This window comes from Vulpes vulpes, chromosome X (genome assembly GCF_048418805.1).
Source record: "Vulpes vulpes isolate BD-2025 chromosome X, VulVul3, whole genome shotgun sequence".
Lineage (NCBI taxonomy): Eukaryota > Metazoa > Chordata > Mammalia > Carnivora > Canidae > Vulpes > Vulpes vulpes.
The window spans coordinates 5,399,567-5,421,037 of record NC_132796.1 but is presented as its reverse complement, the minus strand read 5'-3'; the positions used below and the strand labels follow the sequence as shown (position 1 = coordinate 5,421,037).

The 21,471-nt window shown below is 50.6% G+C and overlaps 2 protein-coding genes across 2 annotated transcripts in view; one reads left to right on the top strand and one right to left on the bottom strand.

The window, feature by feature from the left end:
• Positions 1-21,471, top strand: part of ANOS1 (anosmin 1) — a 182,562-nt gene that overhangs the window by 136,967 nt on the left and 24,124 nt on the right. Inside the window, exons 7-8 of the mRNA XM_026015316.2 lie at positions 10,044-10,249; positions 13,264-13,408. Coding sequence (XP_025871101.2) covers positions 10,044-10,249; positions 13,264-13,408 — 351 coding nt within the window. The remainder of the gene's footprint in view (positions 1-10,043; positions 10,250-13,263; positions 13,409-21,471) is intronic.
• LOC140596188 (uncharacterized) lies at positions 10,852-17,140 on the bottom strand. Its single transcript, XM_072743850.1, has 3 exons — positions 17,095-17,140; positions 13,854-15,761; positions 10,852-13,457 (listed from the first exon to the last, which is right to left on the bottom strand). Exons 1-2 carry the CDS (start codon positions 17,138-17,140, stop codon positions 15,007-15,009), a joined length of 801 nt encoding a protein of 266 aa, XP_072599951.1. The 3' UTR covers positions 10,852-13,457; positions 13,854-15,006.

The following is a 21,471-nucleotide window of genomic DNA, read 5'->3' as shown; positions in this document are numbered from 1 at the left end:
TTTGGTGGAGCACACATACTCACACACACTCTTCTGCCAATTGGGGTTTTGAGGAAACAGTAAACAAGGTTAATAAGTAAAATACTCTTGTAGGGTAGGTAATGACAGCTGATGTTTGGGGTATTTTGGTTTTAGTTTTAGGGAGAGTGGACAGAGGTTTTGCAGAGAGAGAGGTGTCTGTACAAAGGAGGTGAATCAGCCTTGTACCAATTTGAAAGAAGAGCATTGCAGTTACTGGAAATAATTGGTGCAAAGGTCCTGTGGCAGGAGTGAACTTGCAGTGTTCATGGAGCAGCAGAAGAGCCTGAGGGTTGGTTGAGCAGCAAAACAGGGCAGGGGACCTGGAGATGAAGCCTGAGAAGCAGAAAGGAAGTAGGTTTGTTGGGTTTTCATAGCCATTGTAAAGAGCATGGATTTTACGCTCTGTTAGGTATGGGAGCAGCTGGGGGATGCAGAGCAAAGAACATGATGTGACTGAGATTTTAGTGGGGCCTCCCCAACTGTTGTGCAAAGAGGAGATGAGAGAGAGGAGGACAGAGAATCAGGGATGCCGGGGTCATAGAGCTGGGGGGGGGGGGTCACTGTAACCTTCCTGGTAGAAGATGATGGTCACTTGGACGCAGCCAGGAGGGAGCCCCCGGGGGACACAGCTGATGGCACCTGAGAAGGTGCCCGTGCCTCGCAGGAAATGCATAGGATACAGAGTGATTTCGGGATACGCAGAGTTCCAGAGGGGTAGTCGCTTCCCGGTCACTGGGATTGCTGTTTCAGGCCCCGTTCTGCAAACAGCCTTCTTCCTTCAGCAACAGCTGAAGGACGTGCTGGTAAGGTCGCTGTTGAGAAGCACGAGTGGATAAGCTTTTGAAGCTGAAGACACAAAAACAGCTTGGTTCCTGCCTCAACATCCTCCCAGGAACGCACGAAGAATCTTACTGGGGGTGATGGAACCATTGTAAAAGTGGGTGACATGGGGTGCCCATCTCAGAAAATCCTAAAAGTCATCGCATTGTTCGTTTAATGTGAGTTTTACGACATACAATTTAAGTTCCCCTAAAGTCGTTTAAACGATTTTCCCCCCGTTAAGACCCCTTTCTCCATTGATGAGATTGAGTAAGCGGGAAAGATGTGGCGCCATCGTACCAAGGGCCGAGCATCCTTTGGACAGGCCCTGGAGGCCGTCTGCAGCCACTGAGCTGAATTGTGCTGGTCCCGTGATTCCGAGGTGCATCTTCAGTGAACCCGCAGTAGAACCTGTTCCGAATTCTGCAGAAGCACTTGCGGTCTCGAAAGCGTGAGAGCCGCAGTCTAGAATGTTCCTCATGATGAGATGAACGGAAGTATGGATAGAGGGCGTATTTGTCAAAGCAGGAAATAGGACATTTTACCAGAGGCTGCTACGGTTCCAAAAACGTTGCATTTTCATTTAATAAAAGCCCATTTATTCCTGGTGTGCTCCAGAACTGAAACTGTACCGTTGTAAGTCCTCTAGTGGTTTAAAATGGCTTTGAGAAAGAATGATTGCCTCTAAAATAATAGTCTGTGCAAAGGGTAAGTAATTTCTAGTGTATTTGAGTTGGGTGGAGGGCCAGCCTCAGTAATTTAAGTCTGGGTCAAGGGAAAGGGGAAGGGATTTTTCTCCATCTACAATAAACACTTCTGAAAATAAAAGGAAAATTAAATAGAGAAAGAAAAAAAGAACTTGATAAAATGGCTTTCGTTTATGCTTTCTTCCTGGTATTCATTGGCCATAATCCTGATTTTTGTGGAAAAGCCCAAAATTCTTGTCATTTTCTTCTTAACGGTTATGTTTAAATACAGAATTACTGTGGTTTGCCAGAATGGATTGGCTATTGACTAAGTTAATTTCCTTTTAACTCCTGTCTTTTCCCATAACTAAATCCTAACCCCTCAGAATGATGATTTTTACAGAAAATTCTGAGTTATGCGTAGATTGGTAACTCAGGTTCATGTTTTCCTCCTCCCGGTGAATACCAGTCTTGTTGTTAGCCCCTCACTATCTCCCCTGGAAGAGATGCATGATTATAAAATGGACAGAATCAATCAGTAATTCCTCCTGGCAGCAGGAAGCCGCAAATAGCAGTTGGGATAATTTCTGTATTTACTTATTTAAATTTTCTACTACCTTCCCCCCAGTATTAAGATGGATAATTGGCTTCAACACTAAAAATTAAAACTACAAATAATTCAGTATCCTAATATCTTTGTTTTTTTGTTTTTGTTTTGTTTTTTTCTTTTTTGTTTTTTTGTTTTTTGTTTTCTATGTTTTGTTTTGTCTCGTTATTTGGAGTAGAACTGGTAGTGCTTCTCCACGGAGAATTAGCTTCCTAGGTCGCTGCTAGGATGAAGCATCTTTCTAGCTCCCAAGCTGCCAGATTGTAGGGTCTACCCCAACTCTTCTATCCTGTTGCACGGAGAACAAACCATAGGAGGTGTGGTGTGTAGAACCCTGAGGTGTTGCTAGGCCTGTGCCGTGTGTGCACAAGGATGTGGGAACATGCCCTGTTAGCAGGTGACCTGGACACACAGACATTTCCTACAGCGATGGGGCTTCCCCAGAGGCCCAGGCAAGTGAAAGCTTTGAGTGGGGGTTGCTAGCTTCGGAGGAAATCCAGGAAACCGGGTGGGTAGGAGGAGGAAAAGGTGCATTCTCATGTTGGTTGTCACCGGGGCAACCAGAACTCCTTCCCGTGAGGACACTGTCACGGGGGCTCCGGCTGTTTCCTGGCGCATCTGTCCTGCACGTGGGCACAGCCTCCTGAGGGCCCAGGTGAAGGCTCAGGCGACAGGCTGGCACTTAGAAGTTGAACTGTGTGTCCTGAGACTGTACAGTTGCAGGAACTGGGGGGTCTACCGGGCTTTTGCTCCAGACCCATAGGATTCCTATTACGGGGGCATCTCGTACATTTTCAGTTGGGGTTTAAAATCAGTATATTAACAGTTCCATGGAAGGAATGCCCGCGTTAGCAGGTTCCCGGTCTCCTTCCTGTGCCCGACGCTGGTGGCAGCCGGAGACAGGCATGCCTTTCAGCCTCACTTGGCCTCTCCCCTGATGCCACCCTATGCCAGCACCCGGCAAGTGTCACATTACATAAGAAAGCCACCAATTTCTAACTGACAGAGTCCCCAGACTTGTGAGTAAACCACCAGGAGGGACAGTCGTACTTACAGACTGTCCCTCCTGGTGGTTCCCTGCTATGTTTGCTTATCTTTTGCAGCAAATTGGTGTTTCACCTTGCCTTGAGCATGTTGGTATGAATCGAAGGGGCAAAAAAATTTGTGTGCTTCACGTGCCCAGTGTTGGAAGTATGTATGGCTAAGGCCTAGTATCTCTGCCAAAATGCTCTTTTACTAGCTTGCTGAACTTGGGAAAGAGTGCTTCTGCCCCTCGGCATGACTTCTGCGCCTCAACATGGATAGTGACAGAAGGAAGACTTCTAATTTTGTAGATGGTACAAAAGCAAAACCTGATTTTATTTTGATTTTTTTTTTTTTTTTTTTTGCGTGTTGCCAAGAGCAAGCAGACATTTATTTGGATGTTTGCAGTTAGTCAATATCAGTTTAAGGTTCTGGAATAGCAAACACTAAAGGGAACTTAGAAGGAAAAATGTTAAAATACACCTTCTGTTGTCATTCAGCTAATGCATTATCTTTTAGTTATGACATTCATTTCCCTCCACATTCACGTCTTTTCCTGCATCCTTCTGCTCTATTTTCCCATGTGTACAGGATGCATTTAAAAGAAAAATCAGGGCAGCCCAGGTGGGTCGGCGGTTTAGCGCTGCCTTTAGCCCAGAGTGTGATCCTGGAGACCTGGGATCGAGTCCCATGTCGGGCTCCCTGCATGGAGCCTGCTTCCCCCTCTGCCTGTGTCTCTGCCTCTCTCTCTCTCTCTCTCTCTCTCTCTCTCTGTCTCTCATGACTAAATAAATAAATAAATAAATACTTTTTTAAAAATCAGGGGATCCCTAGGTGCCTCAGCGGTTTAGCACTGCCTTTGGCCCAGGGTGTGATCCTGGGGCCCCGGGATCTAGTCTCATGTCGGGCTCCCTGCATGGAGCCTGCTTCTCCCTCTGCCTGTGTCTCTGCCTCTCTCTCTCTGTCTCTCTGTCTCTCATGAATAAATAAAATCTTTAAAAAAAAAAGAAAGAAAGAAAAATCAGCAGACAGCATTGCTTTCTGAGCGCCTAAGTATCACCCCGGATGTTATTCCAGGCACACCTTACAGAGTGTTAGTAAAAGGAGAACAGACACCACCGGGAGTAATAAAGTTCCCTGCTGCTCCGCGGGGCCCCATGACTCTATGCGGCCCCGCAGCTGCTCCGTGTGTGCCATTTCCACTGGGCACGACTCCTCAGTGCATGTGTCTTGAAACTATTTAAGAGTTGGAAACGTGCCTGCCGTGTGGCTTCTGCAGCTTTTCAGAGGCTCATGAGTTCTGTCTCTAGATACTGCAGGGTGATTTCTTTTCCTCTCTTCTTTTAAAAAAAAAAAAAAAAAAGAGAGGAAAGGAAAATTATCCTGACTGCTGAGTCTGGAAAGGAAAAGAAAAGCCAAATATTAGAACCAACCTTTCGATTTGGTTTTCGATTGCAAAATACATGAGTGCTTTTACCATTGCTTTAAAAATGTAACTCCACTTGATCACTATTACTTAGCTTAAGAGATATTTCTGTAGTGTGTGTCAGTGGGAGGTTTGATCTCTGGATACCATTTGGGGAAATCAAATAAGTAATAAAAGTAACATCTATTTTCTTAGAACATATGTTCCTCTATATGCGCAAGTCTGAGTATATATGTGTATGTGCATATGATTATTTATCATCCCTTTTTTGCTGATAAGCACACTACCATTCACTTGTGGCATTACACACCAAAGGTTAAAGAAAGAATGAAACCTTAAATCTCTATGTGAAACCCAAATGTTCCACCTTCCGTGGCTGGAAGCATCACATGTGATCGTGAATAAAAGGAACTATTTTTGTCCAACACTAACATTAGATAAATTCATGCTAAAGGATTAATACAGCTTGAACTGGAAAGTGTATGTAAGTAGAAAAAGCTACCACAGCCTTCCTCTGCCGGTTAGCTTTGGAAGAGTGCTTCCTTCTGCCTTCGGAGATGGGTTTCTGCAGATAATTGGGGAGAACACAGAGGGAGTAGAAAGCAGCAGAAAGGGAATCGAGATGGAGGAGAAATCCTCTGATTTAAGCTCAGAGGGAGGGCTTGGAGAGCATTGGTCTTGTGATAAGACTCTGACCTTTCACACTTTGCTCTAGAATGTAAATCTCCCGCTCAATCTCCTCATCTGTAAAATGGCAACAAAAGTCCAACATTTACTCCACAAGTATAACCTTGATAACATTAGAGATCGTGCTCATGTCATGTTTCAAAAGCTAATGGTAGTGCTGCTTTTGAAAGACTGACTCAGGGGTTGGCAGTGTATGGCCCCCGGTCGAAATTTGGCTTGCTGCCTGCTTTTACAGATAAAGTTTTATTGGCACACAGCTCATTTGTTGGCATATTTTCCATGGTGGCTTTTGAGCTACAGGTGCAGAGTTAGGTAGTTGCCACAGAGCTCGCATGGTCTGCAAATCCTGAAGTGTTCACTCTGCCCCTGACTCAAAAAGCTTGTCAGTTCCTGCACTAGGTTATTAAAAGATGAACACGTTCCCCACGCAAGAGCTTTCCGTGTTTTCTTTTTGTAGGTACACTGGCCCATAGTAGCGATGGATGTGTAACATAGGTAGAGATGAGGGCCGCCTGGGTGGCTCAGCGGTTGAGCATCTGCCTTCGGCTCAGGGCGTGATCCCGGAGTCCCAGGATCGAGTCTCACATCGGGCTTCCTGTATGGAATCTGCTTCTCCCTGTGCCTGTGTCTCTGCCTCTCTCTTTGTGTCTCTCATGAATAAATAAATAAAATCTTTAAAAAAAAAGACATAGGTAGAGACATAGGCATGTGTGGGCGTGTATTTTGGAGCCTTGACGATGCCCTCTTTCTGCCCTCCTTTCCATTCTCCCGACTCTACTGCCCCCCATTACTTCAATGACCTTGGACAAGTTGCTTTACCTCTAACCCAAAGCATTTACGAGTTTTTTTTTTAAGTGCCAAGTAAATACATGATAGAATGCGTTAGGGCTTTATTAAAATGTAGAGTCTTTATATATATATATTTTTTTTCACATGCAGACTTCCAAGTAGACATTTCAAAATTTGAATGCAATTAAGACATCATGCAAACGAAAAGAAAAGATTCTGTGTGATTCAGCAAAGGGAATATATTTTCCTTTGCAATGGAACAAGCCATCACACAAAGCAGGGAATGGCTTGACTATGGGAATTTTAGGATTGAAAATGAAATCCTTCAGATTAGACAGATGGGATAGGCTGCCTCTCACCTGACGTCTACAGCAAATAAATGGAGAAATGAATATTTGGTTGACAGAGGAGAATCAGGGCAGCAACCAGAAAGTCTCTGCAATTGCCTTTTGCTTCATAACTGAACAGTGATTATTTGGGGGGCATCTCATCCTGGTAATGGAAGTACACCATCTTGATAGCGTGAATTGTTGAGAATAATGTAAAGGTAATGTCAGATAATGTAAAGCAAAAGTTGCTAATTCACATATTTGAAAGCATTATTTCCTCATACGTTGTTCTCAGAAATTATGTTGTTGTGTGTTTCATAATGTTTCATAAAGGAGATGACGTTATTCTGGATTTTGATCACATCCAAGTTATGATCAAGTTTTCTGGGGCAGTGAGTAAGAATGTACTGAATGGAGTAGATGAAGACACTGGTGAAACATTTAATATTATTACACTTGGATTTCTTGAGAAGAGGAGATGATTTTGAGCTCTTCCCCGTGCACCTAGAATAACTTGAGAATTCACGTAACTTTATTTTCTGTACACAGACTTTCAGGTGCATCACTGAAAACATGTACAGCTGTGATCGTCTTTACATATTGAAATTATTTCCTTGTCTTGAAGTGATGATTAGCCTGCAAACTAGTTTCCCTCTCCAAAAACTCTGTAGCTCCTTTTTCTAGGTTACAGATGGAGTCATACAATAGAGGAAGGAGGGTTGCTTTGAGTCTCTTATTTCAAGCCAGAAAGAGCCCCCCTTTGGTTTTGCAGTTCCCTTTATGGTCTTGTCACGATTCACCCATTTCAGTTGATGGGGTCAAAAACTGGAACTGAAATATCAGATTAAAGTCAACATTTAGGAAAACTGTCATCCATTCACCTACTCCTTTAGCATCTGTTTCCTGAGTGCCTGCCATGTGCTGGGCACTCTTCTCAATGCTGGGAATACAGAAGTGAACAAAACAAAACAAAAAAATCTTCCTCCTCTCATGGAGCTTTCATTATTGAGGGTAGAGCCAGATAGCAAATAAAGTACATAGTAAGTGAGTTAACTGGTCATAAGGGCTGTGGAGAACAAGGAAGCAGGAGAAATCATGGTGAAAACTTTCTCGGGCAGGAGGAAAGAGCTGGTAGCTATTTTGAATGGGGTGGCATCTGGTAGACCCACACCAGGTGAGGCGCCCGCCGTGGGGAGCTGCGGGGGCAAGCGCGTAGGCAGACCATGGGAAAGTCTCAGCCTGGTGGTTGTCCTCTCCACGGCCTAGTACGGGAATGATGGGACTTGAGCAGAAGGTCTGGTGGGCCTGGGAAAGCATTTGGGAGGGAACGCGAGGCCCCGATCTGCAGGACGTCTGGGGACTGCTAATGCTTGGACTCTGAGCCGGGAAGCTTCAAGCGGGAGCGACGGGACCCGGTGTGGGCACTACGGAGTCCCCCGTGCCGTACTGGGGAGAGGCTCCCGGAGGCCTCAGCACTGGGGAGGGTTGAGGGGAGGCCTTTGCCATACTGGGGGAAAGGTGGCAGTGCCTCGGTGCAGGGTGCTGGTGGGGTAAAACGCGGTTGACCGTGGATGCGCTGAAGTCCGCGCCAACAGGTGTTGCTGAAGGGCTACGAGGGACGCGTGTGACTTCGGGCTTCCGTCTGGCTAAGTGGAAGGAAGGAGTTTGCGTTTACTGAACCGTTGGCTCCTGAGCTGCTGACAACGAGGACTGAGATGCATCATGTCTGAGGTGGCTCGGAGGCCTCCAGCGAGCTGACCGTCCAGGCTCCCTTGAACACATGCATCTGAGAGTCAGCGGAACGAAGCCCTTGGGTAAAGCTGTGACGGACCAGAGCCCCAGAAAGTGCGAGGACACGGGGGAGAAGAGCCCCTGAGTGCAGGGGCTGGGTGGCGTCCTGCACAGAGACGGCGGCGTGGGGTGAGCCAGAGGGGGAGGCCGAGAAGGAGCCGCACTGGGAGCAGAGTCGTGTCAGGTGGAGGCCGTGACTCAGAGGGCAGGCGGGCCCAGCGGTGTCCCTGCGTCCACGTGCATGATCAGAGTGGGGCTTCCCAGGCCCAGGGTGAGGCAAACCAGCATTTTCCAGCTTATCCAGAACCCAGGGGTGGTCACACCTCTTGCTTTGTTGCCACCAGGTGCAGTGCTTTTCAAGTTCTGGCCTGCAGCTAGATCATCTGCTTCAGAATTACATGTGTTTTACATAGAAAATATTTTACATAAAACCTATAAATACATATTTATGCAAATATATAAAATTTATACATCTAGGGGCCCCACGGGGACTCACTGAGTCAGCGTATCCCAGTGTATGTCTCGGGTGCTCCCAGAAGTTTCCTGAAGTTGACTGTCTCAGGACCACCTGATCAACAGTATCACGAACTGTGCTTTGGGTTAGCCACTCACCTGAAAAAGTGACTACGAAATGTTCTCATTTTTAAAAATTGAGCAATCAACCAGACCTGCACTCCTTCCTTACATATCCAAGAAAAGCAAGAGATTTTTAAAAGTGATTCATGTTTTCATCATCCCCAAACCACGAACAATCCCGACAGTAAAAACATGGGTATTTTTCCCTTGGTCTGCTTCATTTCTATCAAGTTAGCTATAACCTCTTTCCACTTCTGATGCAGATGGTATTATAAATATTCGAATTATTGACAGCATTTTTCTGGGAAAGCGTCTTCAAAACGAAACCATCTGTAAATAATTTGTGGTGAGCGGCATCTACACTTGCTCACTTTATGGCAGAGAATGAAGGAAAGGCCGTCTAGCTCGTGCATGTTTAGTCATCTTCATATATATATATATATAAATGGAGATTTGTAGAGTAATAATTCCAGAGCCTAGTCTGTCTCTTGACAGCTGAGAAGGTTTTGGTTTATGTGACAAGCCAGAAATGGTGAAATTACAAAAATGGATGTCCTCCGTATGCCATCCAATTTGCAATGTAGAGTAAGAAAAAAAAAAATGCTTTATTTTTGCTGATCTCCGTTTTTCACTCTTCCTGAAGCAAGGATCAAAAGCTACACGACCAGTAAGATGAAAACAATTACTCGGGTGAGCTGGACTTCTTTCTTTTTCTGCCCAGAGTTTTCAAAGCCAGGTCTACTCTGCTGACCTTTTTAATGCCAACCAGCCTAAATGGAATCCTACCATGTTTGTTTGTTTCTTTAAAAAAGATTTTATTTATTTGAGAGAGAGCATATGTGAGCGGGGAGGGGCAGAAGGAGAGGGAGAAAGAATCTCAAGCAGACTTCGTGCTGAGTGCAGAGGCCAACTCGGGCTGGATCTCATGATTGTGGGATCACGCCCTGAGCCAAAACCGAGAGTCAAACACTTAACTGACACAGGTGCTCCCAATTTTACCATATTTCATAAAAATTTATCAATTGTGGTACAGTGAAAATTTAGCTGGGTTATAGTGGTATATAGAACCTTCTGGATTACAAATGTGGCCCAAACGAATCTATCTTCCTGTTTTGTGCCCTGTATTTTCATTTGAGGCTTACAGAAGGGACTGTATTTATTTTCAGCTTCTCTACATGTAAAGGGCAGTGCTCATGTGTTGACAGTGTAGTTACTAGACATCCAAGGACATGGCTTTTGTTGTCACCTTGGTACTTGAGTATATGGTGTGTCTTTCTCCTGGATTTCAGATCCATCCGCACCCCCAGCTCCGGCCAACCTCCGACTTGCAAATTCCACCGTAAACAGTGACAATACTGTGACCGTGGCTATTGTTTGGGATTTCCCTGAGGAACCAGACATCCCCGTGCATCACTACAAGGTGTTTTGGAGCTGGACGGTCAACAGCAGATCCCTCGTCCCAACAAAAAAGAAGCGGAGAAAGACTACGGATGGGGTAAGTGGGTACAAGAAGCAAGAGTGGAGTCTTCTTGCAAAGTGTATTTGAACTCAAGGCCGCATATCCCAGGGGTGGCCTCTGGTGAGCTAAGAGAAGGAATGGGTGAAGGAAAACTTCCCATCGCTCTCGCTTGCGCTGAGGAAGTGCAGAGAGTGGAGGGCCATTCCAGAAGTTTTGCCTTTGACATTTTAGGTGAAAATAGCTGCAGGTAGCCCGTTGACCTACTCATCTCCAAATGGCAGGCACGATGCCAGAAAGGAGCGGAACAGAAATCATTTTTGTCTTGATGCCCAGTCATAGAAAATCACGTAATTCAAAATGTCCCTAGCATCTAGATCTTCTTCTTTGGTTTTGGTTGAGATCCTTGTAAATCAGTGAGCAATGTTCATGGCTTTTCTGTCGCAGGGGATTTCCTTCTGTAAGCTAATCAGCTTAGAAAATGCATGTTTGACAATATATTGCTCTCATTGATTAAAAGAACTTGGAATGGTTTATTTTCCAGATGCCAAGAAATAAAGTCTTCACTGAACCATTTTCTGAAATGAGATTGCTATGATCGTGAACATTTGGCATTGTATGAATTTCTTAGTGCACAAAAAGAAGTTACCCGGTTTCTTTTATTGTTGTTAGAAAACTTACATAAACAACTTCCCCCTAATTTATAAAGCTGAATTCCATAAAAAAATAAATATTTGAAGATGTCTTACAAAAAGGATGGTAAGCCTTTTTTTTTTTTTCTTTTTGGCAGTGAAGATTCTAATTTCTGTGCCATTTCGAATTCTAAAACATGTCTCCAAAAGTCTGTAACCTTGATATTTAGCTGATGCCTATTTTGGTTTTATTTTTAAGAAACTTTCTGACATTTCCATCTTTTATTTTTAAGGACTTCACCATAAGTGATAATTGGCAATGCGTGGTTGGCACATAGGAAGATTTAAAGGAGCTTAAGTTGTGGGACCCATAGGGGGTAGGAAGCAAAATGGTAATAGTGCCTGCATACCACACACACACACACACACACACACGCATGCATACATGCACACACACACACCATCAATCAGCAAACAGCATCATGGGTTACTAGGAAACTGCAATGTATTTCTGGTGTCAATTAGGTAAATAAAACATGAACTGCAAAGTTAATTGACACCATTAATAGGACAGGGTAGCCAAAATTGTAGGTCACTATTTAAATTTTTGGATCCACCATAGGCAAGCTATAGGTCATGTGGATCACTAAATTCTCAATGTTAAAATCTCACCAGTTGAGTTTAGGATTAGAAACTGGAGAAATCGGGCAGCCCGGGTGGCTCAGCAGTTTAGCGCCGCCTACAGCTCGGGGCGTGATCCTGGAGACCCCGGATTGAGTCCCACGTCAGGCTCCCTGCATGGAGCCTGTTTCTCCCTCTGCCTGTGTCTCTGCCTCTCCCCTCTCTCTCTGTCTCTCATGAAAAAATACATAAAATCTTTAAAAAAAACTGGAGAAATCCAAGAGAACATGAGAAATTATAAAATTTTCTTTTTAGGGATCAGTGAGTCCCCATTTACTAAGAGATTTACTAATATCCTTGGTAAATAGGAGAGAGGGGATCTTCAAGGGGATGCTTTTTCAAAAGTAAGTTTTCTTTTAGTTGGGAGACAGCAGTTTGGGGAGAGTGATAAACAATCCAACAGGAAACCCTAAGTAAAAGACAGCGAGGATTGGTAGTTTATGCAAAGACACTACAGGTTAAAGGATGTAAAACGTCCACCGGGAGATCCCAAGAGGGTTTTCCTCCGGCGGCACCCGGTGCAGAGCACTGCCCCTGCCTCCCCTCGAAGACCCAACCGTGGCCTAGAGTCTGCCTCTCTCTGACTTGCGGTTGTGCCGTCAGCCTTCCAGAGCCAAACAGCTGGAGATGGCCACATTCTGATCGTTCATCCCTCAAAAGCCCGAATCCCATAGCGGCGCCATCCAGAATTTACAGTGAGCCTTATGGTCGCGGTTCTGGAATGCCCACGGAAAGCATGTTCTCGCACCGAAAAGAGATCTCACAAGGCCCGAGAGTGTGATCAGAATGTTGGTAACAGGTGACGGTGGAATTGAAACACAGGAGTTCCTTAGGTGTTGCAGTGCCAGTGGGACACTCCCTGTCCCGTGTCACTGTCAGTACCACCCCGTAGTTTCTGGGTAAGCCTTACAGCCATCACGTGCGTAACAGTTTGACAAATGTCTGAAATCGAAGACACCCAACTTTATTTTTCTTCATTACAAGTTTCTGCAGGGGAGTTTCCTAAGCTGGTTTCCCGTAACCCTAGAAAAAGCACCTGACTCAGGGTTATCAGACATGTGCTCCTGTCTTGAGGCCACCATCAGACACCTGGCTTGCTCTGATGTGTCACTGGATCTCTCAGCCTGTAGCAGAATTCCTGTCTGGCCTCCAGCCATTAGGCAAAGAGGTCATTTTGACTTGCTTCACTTAATGCTGCACGTCACACAGAGAAACCTGGATGAGTGCTTGACGCTAACAATAACGATGACCAAAAAAAAAATCTTAAAACATTTTCTTAGGATGATTCTCCTCACTACTTTTGATTGAAATTTACTCATAGGACATTTAAAAGAAATATTTTAAATATGCAGTTAGTGCCAATTCATAATTTTTCCAGGTACGTGCCAACATGAGCTCGGTCAGTTTACGACAAACCCATCTCTCTTCTCTGCGAGATGGTGTCTAGAATGGGAGGGGACGGAATTATTCAGTTGTATAGTATCAGGGAGGATCCAGTCATTGGATGAGGAACAGGTTCCAAAAAATATGTGTGGTCATTTTATAAAATTTATTTTGATGCATGGTAAAAGAGGATTTTCGGATCCTAAAGACGAAGAGAATTGTGTGATTTTAGAAAACTGAGGGCAGAGCCAAGTAGGGGTTGACGTGCCGCTGCATGAGGTCCGTGTGGCTTTGTGACGAAGAGGAGAGGCAGGGCAGGCGTGTAACGGGCGTGGTGAATTTTGTCTTCCTCTGCAGTCCCAGAATTCGGTGATCCTGGACAGACTCCAGCCAGACTCCAGCTACACCGTGGAGCTGCAGGCCGTGGCGTACTGGGGGCAGACGCGCCTGAAGGGGGCCAAGGCCTCCCTGCACTTCACGCCGGCGCACGCCGTTAGCCACAGTAAGTGCCGAGTCCTTGTCCTCCGGCGGGTGGTAAAGCTGGGGCTCGCCTAAGAGAGAGACAGAGAGACAGAGAGAGTGAGCTTGAGCCTTTCCCCGGCAGTCGTGCCCTGGGAGACCCTGCTGGCCGTGAGCCTCCAGTGCTGGGTGAGATGACCTCTGGAACTACTGTGTGTCACACACTTTCACCTTTCAATTTTTTATCCGTTGAATATGCACTACTTTGGTGTCATAATGAAAGTTTAGCAAGAAAACTTCGCACTCCTGCACATGGGGCAGGGGACACACCCGTTCTAACTGGCATTCCACAGCGGCCCCAGTCACTTCTGGAAAGGCTACTTCATATTCCACGGAGTTAATTATTCCCATATTGATTTCCCTTGTCTCCAGTTTTCCTAAACTAGTATGTTTGCTGCAGACCGTGCAAAGCAAAAGGAGGGATTTACATGGCACCCCCATCTGAGCCAGAAAATAAGTCGCTTTCTTGTTCCTGGCTTTGTTCACAAGAGGGGCCGGGCCGGTGAGAGCCGCAGAGGAGAAGCGCCTGGCGAGGCTTCCGGAACGGGGCAGATGAAAGGAGCGTGTGATGTTGATTCCCTAGGAGGAGAGCCCCGTGGTGTCTGCCTTTCATTAGGGCCCGGTGCGGAGGGTAGAGCAGTGGGCTCGAAGCTTGTCTGAATTTAGGAAAGGCGAGCCTCGCTCTGCAGACTTAGGCGCAGTCATTGCTTGTAATTATCTTGTACCACCTGCAAAAAATAGGATCGGAATGAGGAGGTCTGTTTGAAATGACGCGTTCAAAAACGTTCCAGAAACAGAGCTTCCTACCTGCTTGAGAAACCGTCTCTTTGGAGATTAAATGTATTTGAAACAGTCTTCTCTTTCTCTGTATAACTCTGGGCATGATACAACTGTTACCGAAAAATTCTCATGAAAAAAAATTTTTTTTAACTTTTCTGTATGTTTAGAAACTTAGACTGATTTTTCAATCCTGTCGTCCATCCGTTCCTCAACCTGAAATGTATGGCTACGAATTATGCCAGCACTGCGTGTAATATGGGGGGATACTTGCTGTGTTACTCTTACACTATGAACACGCCGCACTATATAGTGTGCATATGTACTGTGTAGCCCAAGTATACACGACCTAGTCCATTTGCACGTATATTTGTGTATATGTGCATATACATGGACACATGCACATACATGTACATACACAACATACACAAATAGATGTGCATATGCACACATACACATAAGCATGCATATGCATGCATGGTGCAGGATGCATATGCATGCATGCACACACGTACACACAGGCATATGCATGCATGCACACACGTACACATACACAGGCATATGCATGCACACACACGTACACACACACAGGCATATGCATGCATGCACACGTACACATACACAGGCATATGCATGTACACATGTACAGGATGCGTAAGCAGGCACACGTGTACACAGATACACATGCGTGCACACGTGTACAGGATGCATTAGGATGCACATCCATGTACACATACCATGCACACATACACGTACACAGAGCCACCTGCACATGCACACACGCACACATCTGCATACAGACACCTACATATGCACACACGCACATGGACGCACACACTTGGCAACACTGGATGCGCTGTGATCTCTGCCTAATGTGGAGTGTGGACGATGGACATGCAGACGCGATCCCACAAGCATTAGCCGGCCTCGGAGGCAGCAGCAGCTAAGGTGGCGGTGGGGCCCGAGAGCGCGGAGCAGCGAGGCCTCGGCGGACGCAGGGCACGGCAGGAGCCCACGCGAGTACGGGGTGTGCGGCGGGCTCCGCCCCTCAGCGTCAGCGCGGCTGGCTCCGGGGCCCTCGGGCCTCCAGGTGCTGGGCTCCTCGCGCTTCGCCGAGGCGCCCGCGTCCACCGGCACGTGCCGTGGGCCACAGTGGCCGCCGTGCTCAGGCCATTCGCAGCCCCCGCGCCGTGAGGCGGCCTCCTGAGGGGCGTGTGCGCGCTCCTGCTTGGCCTCGCCTTCGGGGACGCGCAAACCACGGCCCTGCCCCGTTACCACCTGCTGTGGGGCTGCAGACGCCCGGCATTTGGGTGGAGCCCCACAGCCCCGAGCCCCGAACCCAACGGGAGGCAGCGCTGCGGACCTCGGCCTGCCACGGGGGTGGCGGCGCACGGAGCCGCTGCTCCTGGTACCCCGCAGGGGGGTCCTGCTCCTGCTCCTCCTGCCCTTGTTGCCGCTTGTCCCTGACGGGCTGCTTGCTCCTGGCCCCGCCCACTTGCCCCTGGCCCCGCCTCCTCGTAGGCCCCGCCCTCCCCTGGCCCCGCCCACTCCTGGCCTCGCTGGTCATGGGCCGTCCCACTCACGACCCCCCCCCCCCCGACCATGGTCCCTCCCCCCCATGGTTCCCCCCTAATCCTGGTTCCGCCTACTCATGTTCTCATGGCCCCTCCAGATCGTGGTTCCTCCCACTCATGGTTCCCGGGTACTCATGTACTCACTTCCTCATGGTCCCTCCCGTTTTTGGTTCCTCTGGCACATGGTTCCCCCTAATCATGGTTCCGCCTACTCATGTTCTCATGGCCCCTCCGGATCGTGGTTCCTCCCACTCATGGTTCCCAGGTACTCATGGTTCCGTCTACTCATGTACTCACTTCCTCATGGTCCCTCCCGTTTTTGGTTCCTCTGGCACATGGTTCCCCCTAATCATGGTTCCGCCTACTCATGTTCTCCCCTCCTTGGTCCCTCCTGCCCCTGGTCCCGACCACTCACGGTCCGTCCCGCTCATGATCCCTCCTGCTCATGATCTTCCCGGACCATGATTCCGCCTCCTGTTTGCTCCTTCTCATGATCCCTCCTTCCCCTGGTCTCTCCCACTCATGGTTCCCCATACTCATGATTCCACCTCACGTTTTAACTTCCTCATGGTCCCTCCCCGGCACAGTTCCTACCGCTCATGCTTCCCCCCTAATCATGGTTCTGCCTATTCACGTTCTCCTCCCAAGGTCCCTCCTGCTCTTGGTTCCCCTCACTCTTGGTTTCCCCCACTCGTGGTTCCGCCTACTCATGTACTCACTTCCTCATGGTTTCTCAGGCCCTTGGTCCCTTCTGCACATGGTTCCACCTACTCATGTTCTCTCATGGTCCCTCCCACCCTTGGTCCTCCCGCTCATGGTTCCCCATACTCATGGTTCCACCTCATGTTCTCACTTCCTCATGATCCCTCCCCCTCATAGTCCCTCCAGCTCATGGTTCCCCCTTAATCATGGTTCCGCCTACTCATGTACTCATTCTTCATGTTCCCTTCCGCCCCTCTTCCCTCTCACGCGTGGTCTCTCCCACTCATGGTTCCACCCCCTCATGGCCCCTCCCGCTCATGGTCCTTCCCGTCCCTGGTCCCTCCCCCTCATGGTTCCCCCCCTAATCATGGTTCCGCCCAGTCATGTTCTCTCCTCCTCTGGTGCCTCCTGCCCCTGGTTCCCACTGTTCAGGGGACTGCTCATCCTTCCAGACCATGGTTCTGCCTCCTGTTTGCTCCTCCTCATGGCCCTTCCTGCCCTTGGTCCCTCCCGCCACTGGTCTCTCTCGCTCATGGTTCCCCATACTCATGGTTCTGCCTACTCATGTTCTCTCCTCTTGGCTCCCCCCTACTCATGGTTCCGCCTACTCACGTACTCACTTCTTCATGGTCCCTCCCGCACATAGTTCCCCCCACAATCATGGTTCCGCCTACTCATGCTCTCTCCTCCTCATGGTCCCTCCCACTCCTGGTCCTTCCTGCCCCTGTTCGCTCTCGCTCGTGGTCACTCCCACTCATGGTGCTTCCCGCCCCTGGTCCCTCCCGCTCATGGTTCCGTCCTACTCATGGTTCTGCCCAGTCATGTTCTCTGGTGCCTCCCGCCCCTGGTTCCTCCTACTCATGGTTCCCCTATTCATGGTTCCACCCAGTCATGTTTTCTGGTCCCTCCCGCTGGTGCTCCCTCCCACCCCTGGTCCCTCCTACTCATAGTTCCCCCCACTTATGGTTCCGCCCAGTCACATTCTGCCCTCTCAAAACCCCTCCTGCTAATGGTTCCCCCTACTCATGGTTCCACCTCCTCATGACCCCTCCCACCCCTGGTCCCTTCCGCTCATGGTCCCCCCTAATCACGGTTCCACCCACTTATGTTCTCTCTTCCTCATGGTCCCTCCCGCCCCTGGTCCCACCCTCCTGGCCCCGCCCTCCTGGTCCTTCCTTGTCATTGTCCTGGGACCCTACCGTCTGTCCTGCGCGTGGTCCCTCCTGCCCTTGGTCCCTCCTGCTCATGGTTCCCCCCTCTCATGGTTCCACCTCCTCATGGCCCCTCCCGCCCCTGGTCCTCCCACTCATGGTTCTCCCCACTGATGGTTACACCCAGTCACGTTCTCTCCTCCTCATGGTCCCTCCCGCTCATGGTTCCCCCCTCTCATGGTTCCACCTCCTCATGGCCCCTCCCGCCCCTGGTCCTCCCACTCATAGTTCTCCCCACTGATGGTTACACCCAGTCACGTTCTCTCCTCCTCATGGTCCCTCCCGCTCATGGTTCCCCCCTCTCATGGTTCCACCTCCTCATGGCCCCTCCCGCCCCTGGTCCTCCTGCTCATGGTTCCCCGCCTCATGGATCCACCTCCTCATGGCCCCTCCCGCCCCTGGTCCTCCCGCTCATGGTTCCCCCCACTCATGGTTCCACCTCCTCAAGGCCCCTCCCACCCCTGGTCCTCCCGCTCATGGTCCCCCCTTCTAATGGTTCCACCTCCTCATGGCCCCTCCCACCCCTGGTCCTCCCGCTCATGGTTCCCCCCACTCATGGTTCCACCTCCTCAAGGCCCCTCCCACCCCTGGTCCTCCTGCTCATGGTCCCCCCTTCTCATGGTTACACCTCATGGCCCCTCCCGCCCCTGGTCCTCCTGCTCATGGTTCCCCGCCTCATGGATCCACCTCCTCATGGCCCCTCCCGCCCCTGGTCCTCCCGCTCATGGTTCCCCCCACCCATGGTTCCACCTAGTCACGTTCTCTCCTCCGCAGGGTCCTCCCGCTCATGGTTCCCCCCTCATGGTTCCACCTCCTCAAGGCCCCTCCCGCCCCTGGTCCTCCCGCTCATGGTTCCCCCCACTCATGGTTCCACCTCCTCAAGGCCCCTCCCACCCCTGGTCCTCCCGCTCATGGTCCCCCCTTCTCATGGTTCCACCTCCTCATGGCCCCTCCCACCCCGGTCCTCCCGCTCATGGTTCCCCCCACTCATGGTTCCACCTCCTCAAGGCCCCTCCCACCCCTGGTCCTCCCGCTCATGGTCCCCCCTTCTCATGGTTCCACCTCCTCATGGCCCCTCCCACCCCGGTCCTCCCGCTCATGGTTCCCCCCACTCATGGTTCCACCTCCTCAAGGCCCCTCCCACCCCTGGTCCTCCCGCTCATGGTCCCCCCTTCTCATGGTTCCACCTCCTCATGGCCCCTCCCGCCCCTGGTCCTCCCGCTCATGGTTCCCCCCCCTCATGGTTCCACCTAGTCACGTTCTCTCCTCCTCATGGTCCTCCCGCTCATGGTTCCCCCCTCATGGTTCCACCTCCTCATGGCCCCTCCCGCCCCTGGTCCTCCCGCTCATGGTTCCCCCAACCCATGGTTCCACCTAGTCGCGTTCTCTCCTCCTCATGGTCCTCCCGCTCATGGTTCCCCCCTCATGGTTCCACCTCCTCATGGCCCCTCCCGCCCCTGGTCCTCCCGCTCATGGTTCCCCCCCCTCATGGTTCCACCTAGTCACGTTCTCTCCTCCTCATGGTCCTCCCGCTCATGGTTCCCCCCTCATGGTTCCACCTCCTCATGGCCCCTCCCGCCCCTGGTCCTCCCGCTCATGGTTCCCCCAACCCATGGTTCCACCTCCTCAAGGCCCCTCCCGCCCCTGGTCCTCCTGCTCATGGTTCCCCCCTCATGGTTCCACCTCCTCATGGCCCCTCCCGCCCCTGGTCCTCCCGCTCATGGTTCCCCCCACCCATGGTTCCACCTAGTCACGTTCTCTCCTCCTCATGGTCCTCCCGCTCATGGTTCCCCCCTCATGGTTCCACCTCCTCAAGGCCCCTCCCGCCCCTGGTCCCTCCCGCTCACGGTTCCTCCTTCCGGTCCCTCCCATGTCCCGGGCCGTAGGGACGCCCGTCCTGCACCTGGTCCCACGCAGAGGGAGTTGCTGCGCGGCTGTGCAGCCCGCGTCGGGCTTTGTTCCCAGGCCTTGGCCCAGAAGCGCGTGGGGTCGGTGGGCGGACGGTGGCGGAGCTTGGCCCCGCGTGTAGGGGAGGAGCGTGGAGCCACGTGGCCTGAAGCCGAGGGCGGCGGCCTCATCCCTTGAGAGGCGGCCCGGTCGCTGCTCTGTCACGCCAGGCAGACGCGTCCGTCCTTCTGCCCCGCGGCCCCTCCCGAGGCCGGGGAGGACCGTATCCAGGAGGCAGGCGGCGCAGGCCTTGGCGCCTGCTGCACGACGCTCGGGGCACCGCCAGCCGCCCGCAGCTCCCCGTCGGCCGGTGCTGAGCACGAGCGGCACCTCCTGCTCCGTCATCTTCGAACGTCCCACGATGTCTCATCTGATCGATACAGTCAGGGCAGCGGGCGCCGGGGGCTCAGCGGAGGAGCGTCTGCCTCGGGCTCAGGCCATGGTCCCGGCTTGCCCTGGGGGGTCAGGTCCCCTGCCTGCCTCTGCCCCTACTTGGCTCTCCCCCTCCCACACTCTTTGTCTTTCAAATGAACAAGCAAAATCTTTTTTTTAGAAGTTAACAACACTTACACCTAAGGGCCAGCGGAGTCCGGTTAGCCGAGGCCTCTCAGGTGGCTTCACAGAGGTGATGGAGGGAGCTAATGAGTGAGGGGAGCAAACTGCCCGTGACAGCGCTCGCCCTTGGGCCCGGCTGTGCCGGAAGACTCGGGCTCCGCAGCTGATGAGGCCCCGCGCACCTGCGCAGTGTCAGGCTCCCAGGTGTCCGCTGGGCTGCGGTCTCATCAGAGTAGCTGCTCACCACTGACACAGACCTGCACCTTGTTAGGCTCCCAGGTGCCGGCGCTGGGCTGCGGTCTCATCAGAGCAGCCGCTCGCCTCTGACACGGACCTGCACCTTGTCAGGCTCCCAGGTGCCGGCGCTGGGCTGCGGTCTCATCAGAGCAGCCGCTTGCCTCTGACACAGACCTGCACCTTGTTAGGCTCCCAGGTGTCCACTGGGCTGTGGTCTCATCAGAGCAGCCGCTCGCCTCTTACACGGACGCTGTGTATTCATCAGGGACCAACCAGAAGTAAATGATCACAGCTTCGTCCTGCAAGCAAAGGACATGACCTTTTAGGGGCAAGAGAGGGGTGCCCGCCAGCATGTGAATCACTTTCTGAATTATGTTTCTCCAGGCCTGTGGGCTCCTCAGCGTCTCTGCAGCCACAGGCTGAACGTTCATCACGTTCTATAAAAGCGCCCCTCGAAGGTCGAGGGTCGTAGCGGCCTTGGCTGGAAAGGCAGCTTGGTTTTCTGGAGGTCGGAGGAGCATCTGCAGGGCTGTTGCAGGGCCGATGCTTCACGTTGCCGCCTGCACCTTGGGTGTTCCTCGAGCTCTGCAGACTACACTTGGGGTGCAGACAGATACGCGCAGAACCTCTTGATCTATAAAGCTTATCAGTTTTGACATTTGAAAAAACAGCCTACTCGCTGCGTTCTCTTACCTTCGGGAGTTTATTGCACATTTATTTACCACTCAAAGTGCAGGGCTCCCCCTTACTGCAAGGGCCCCACTCCTATGCCTGAGGCCCGAGCCCCTCTGTCCTTTCCATGCGGCGAGCATCTGCAGCACTACACGTTCATGCATTTCAGCCCTGACACACAGAAAACGACATCCGACGTGTGTGGAATGAAAAATAGTTTCTGCGGGACATCCCAGGCAGTAGGAAGATAAAATTCCCATACAGATTAGACGTAGTATCTAAACCTGATCTTGAGTATCCGCTGGCGAATTCTCAAAACCACAGATCTTTCAAGGGATTATTGGAAGCACACGTGGGCTTGTGAAAATCTC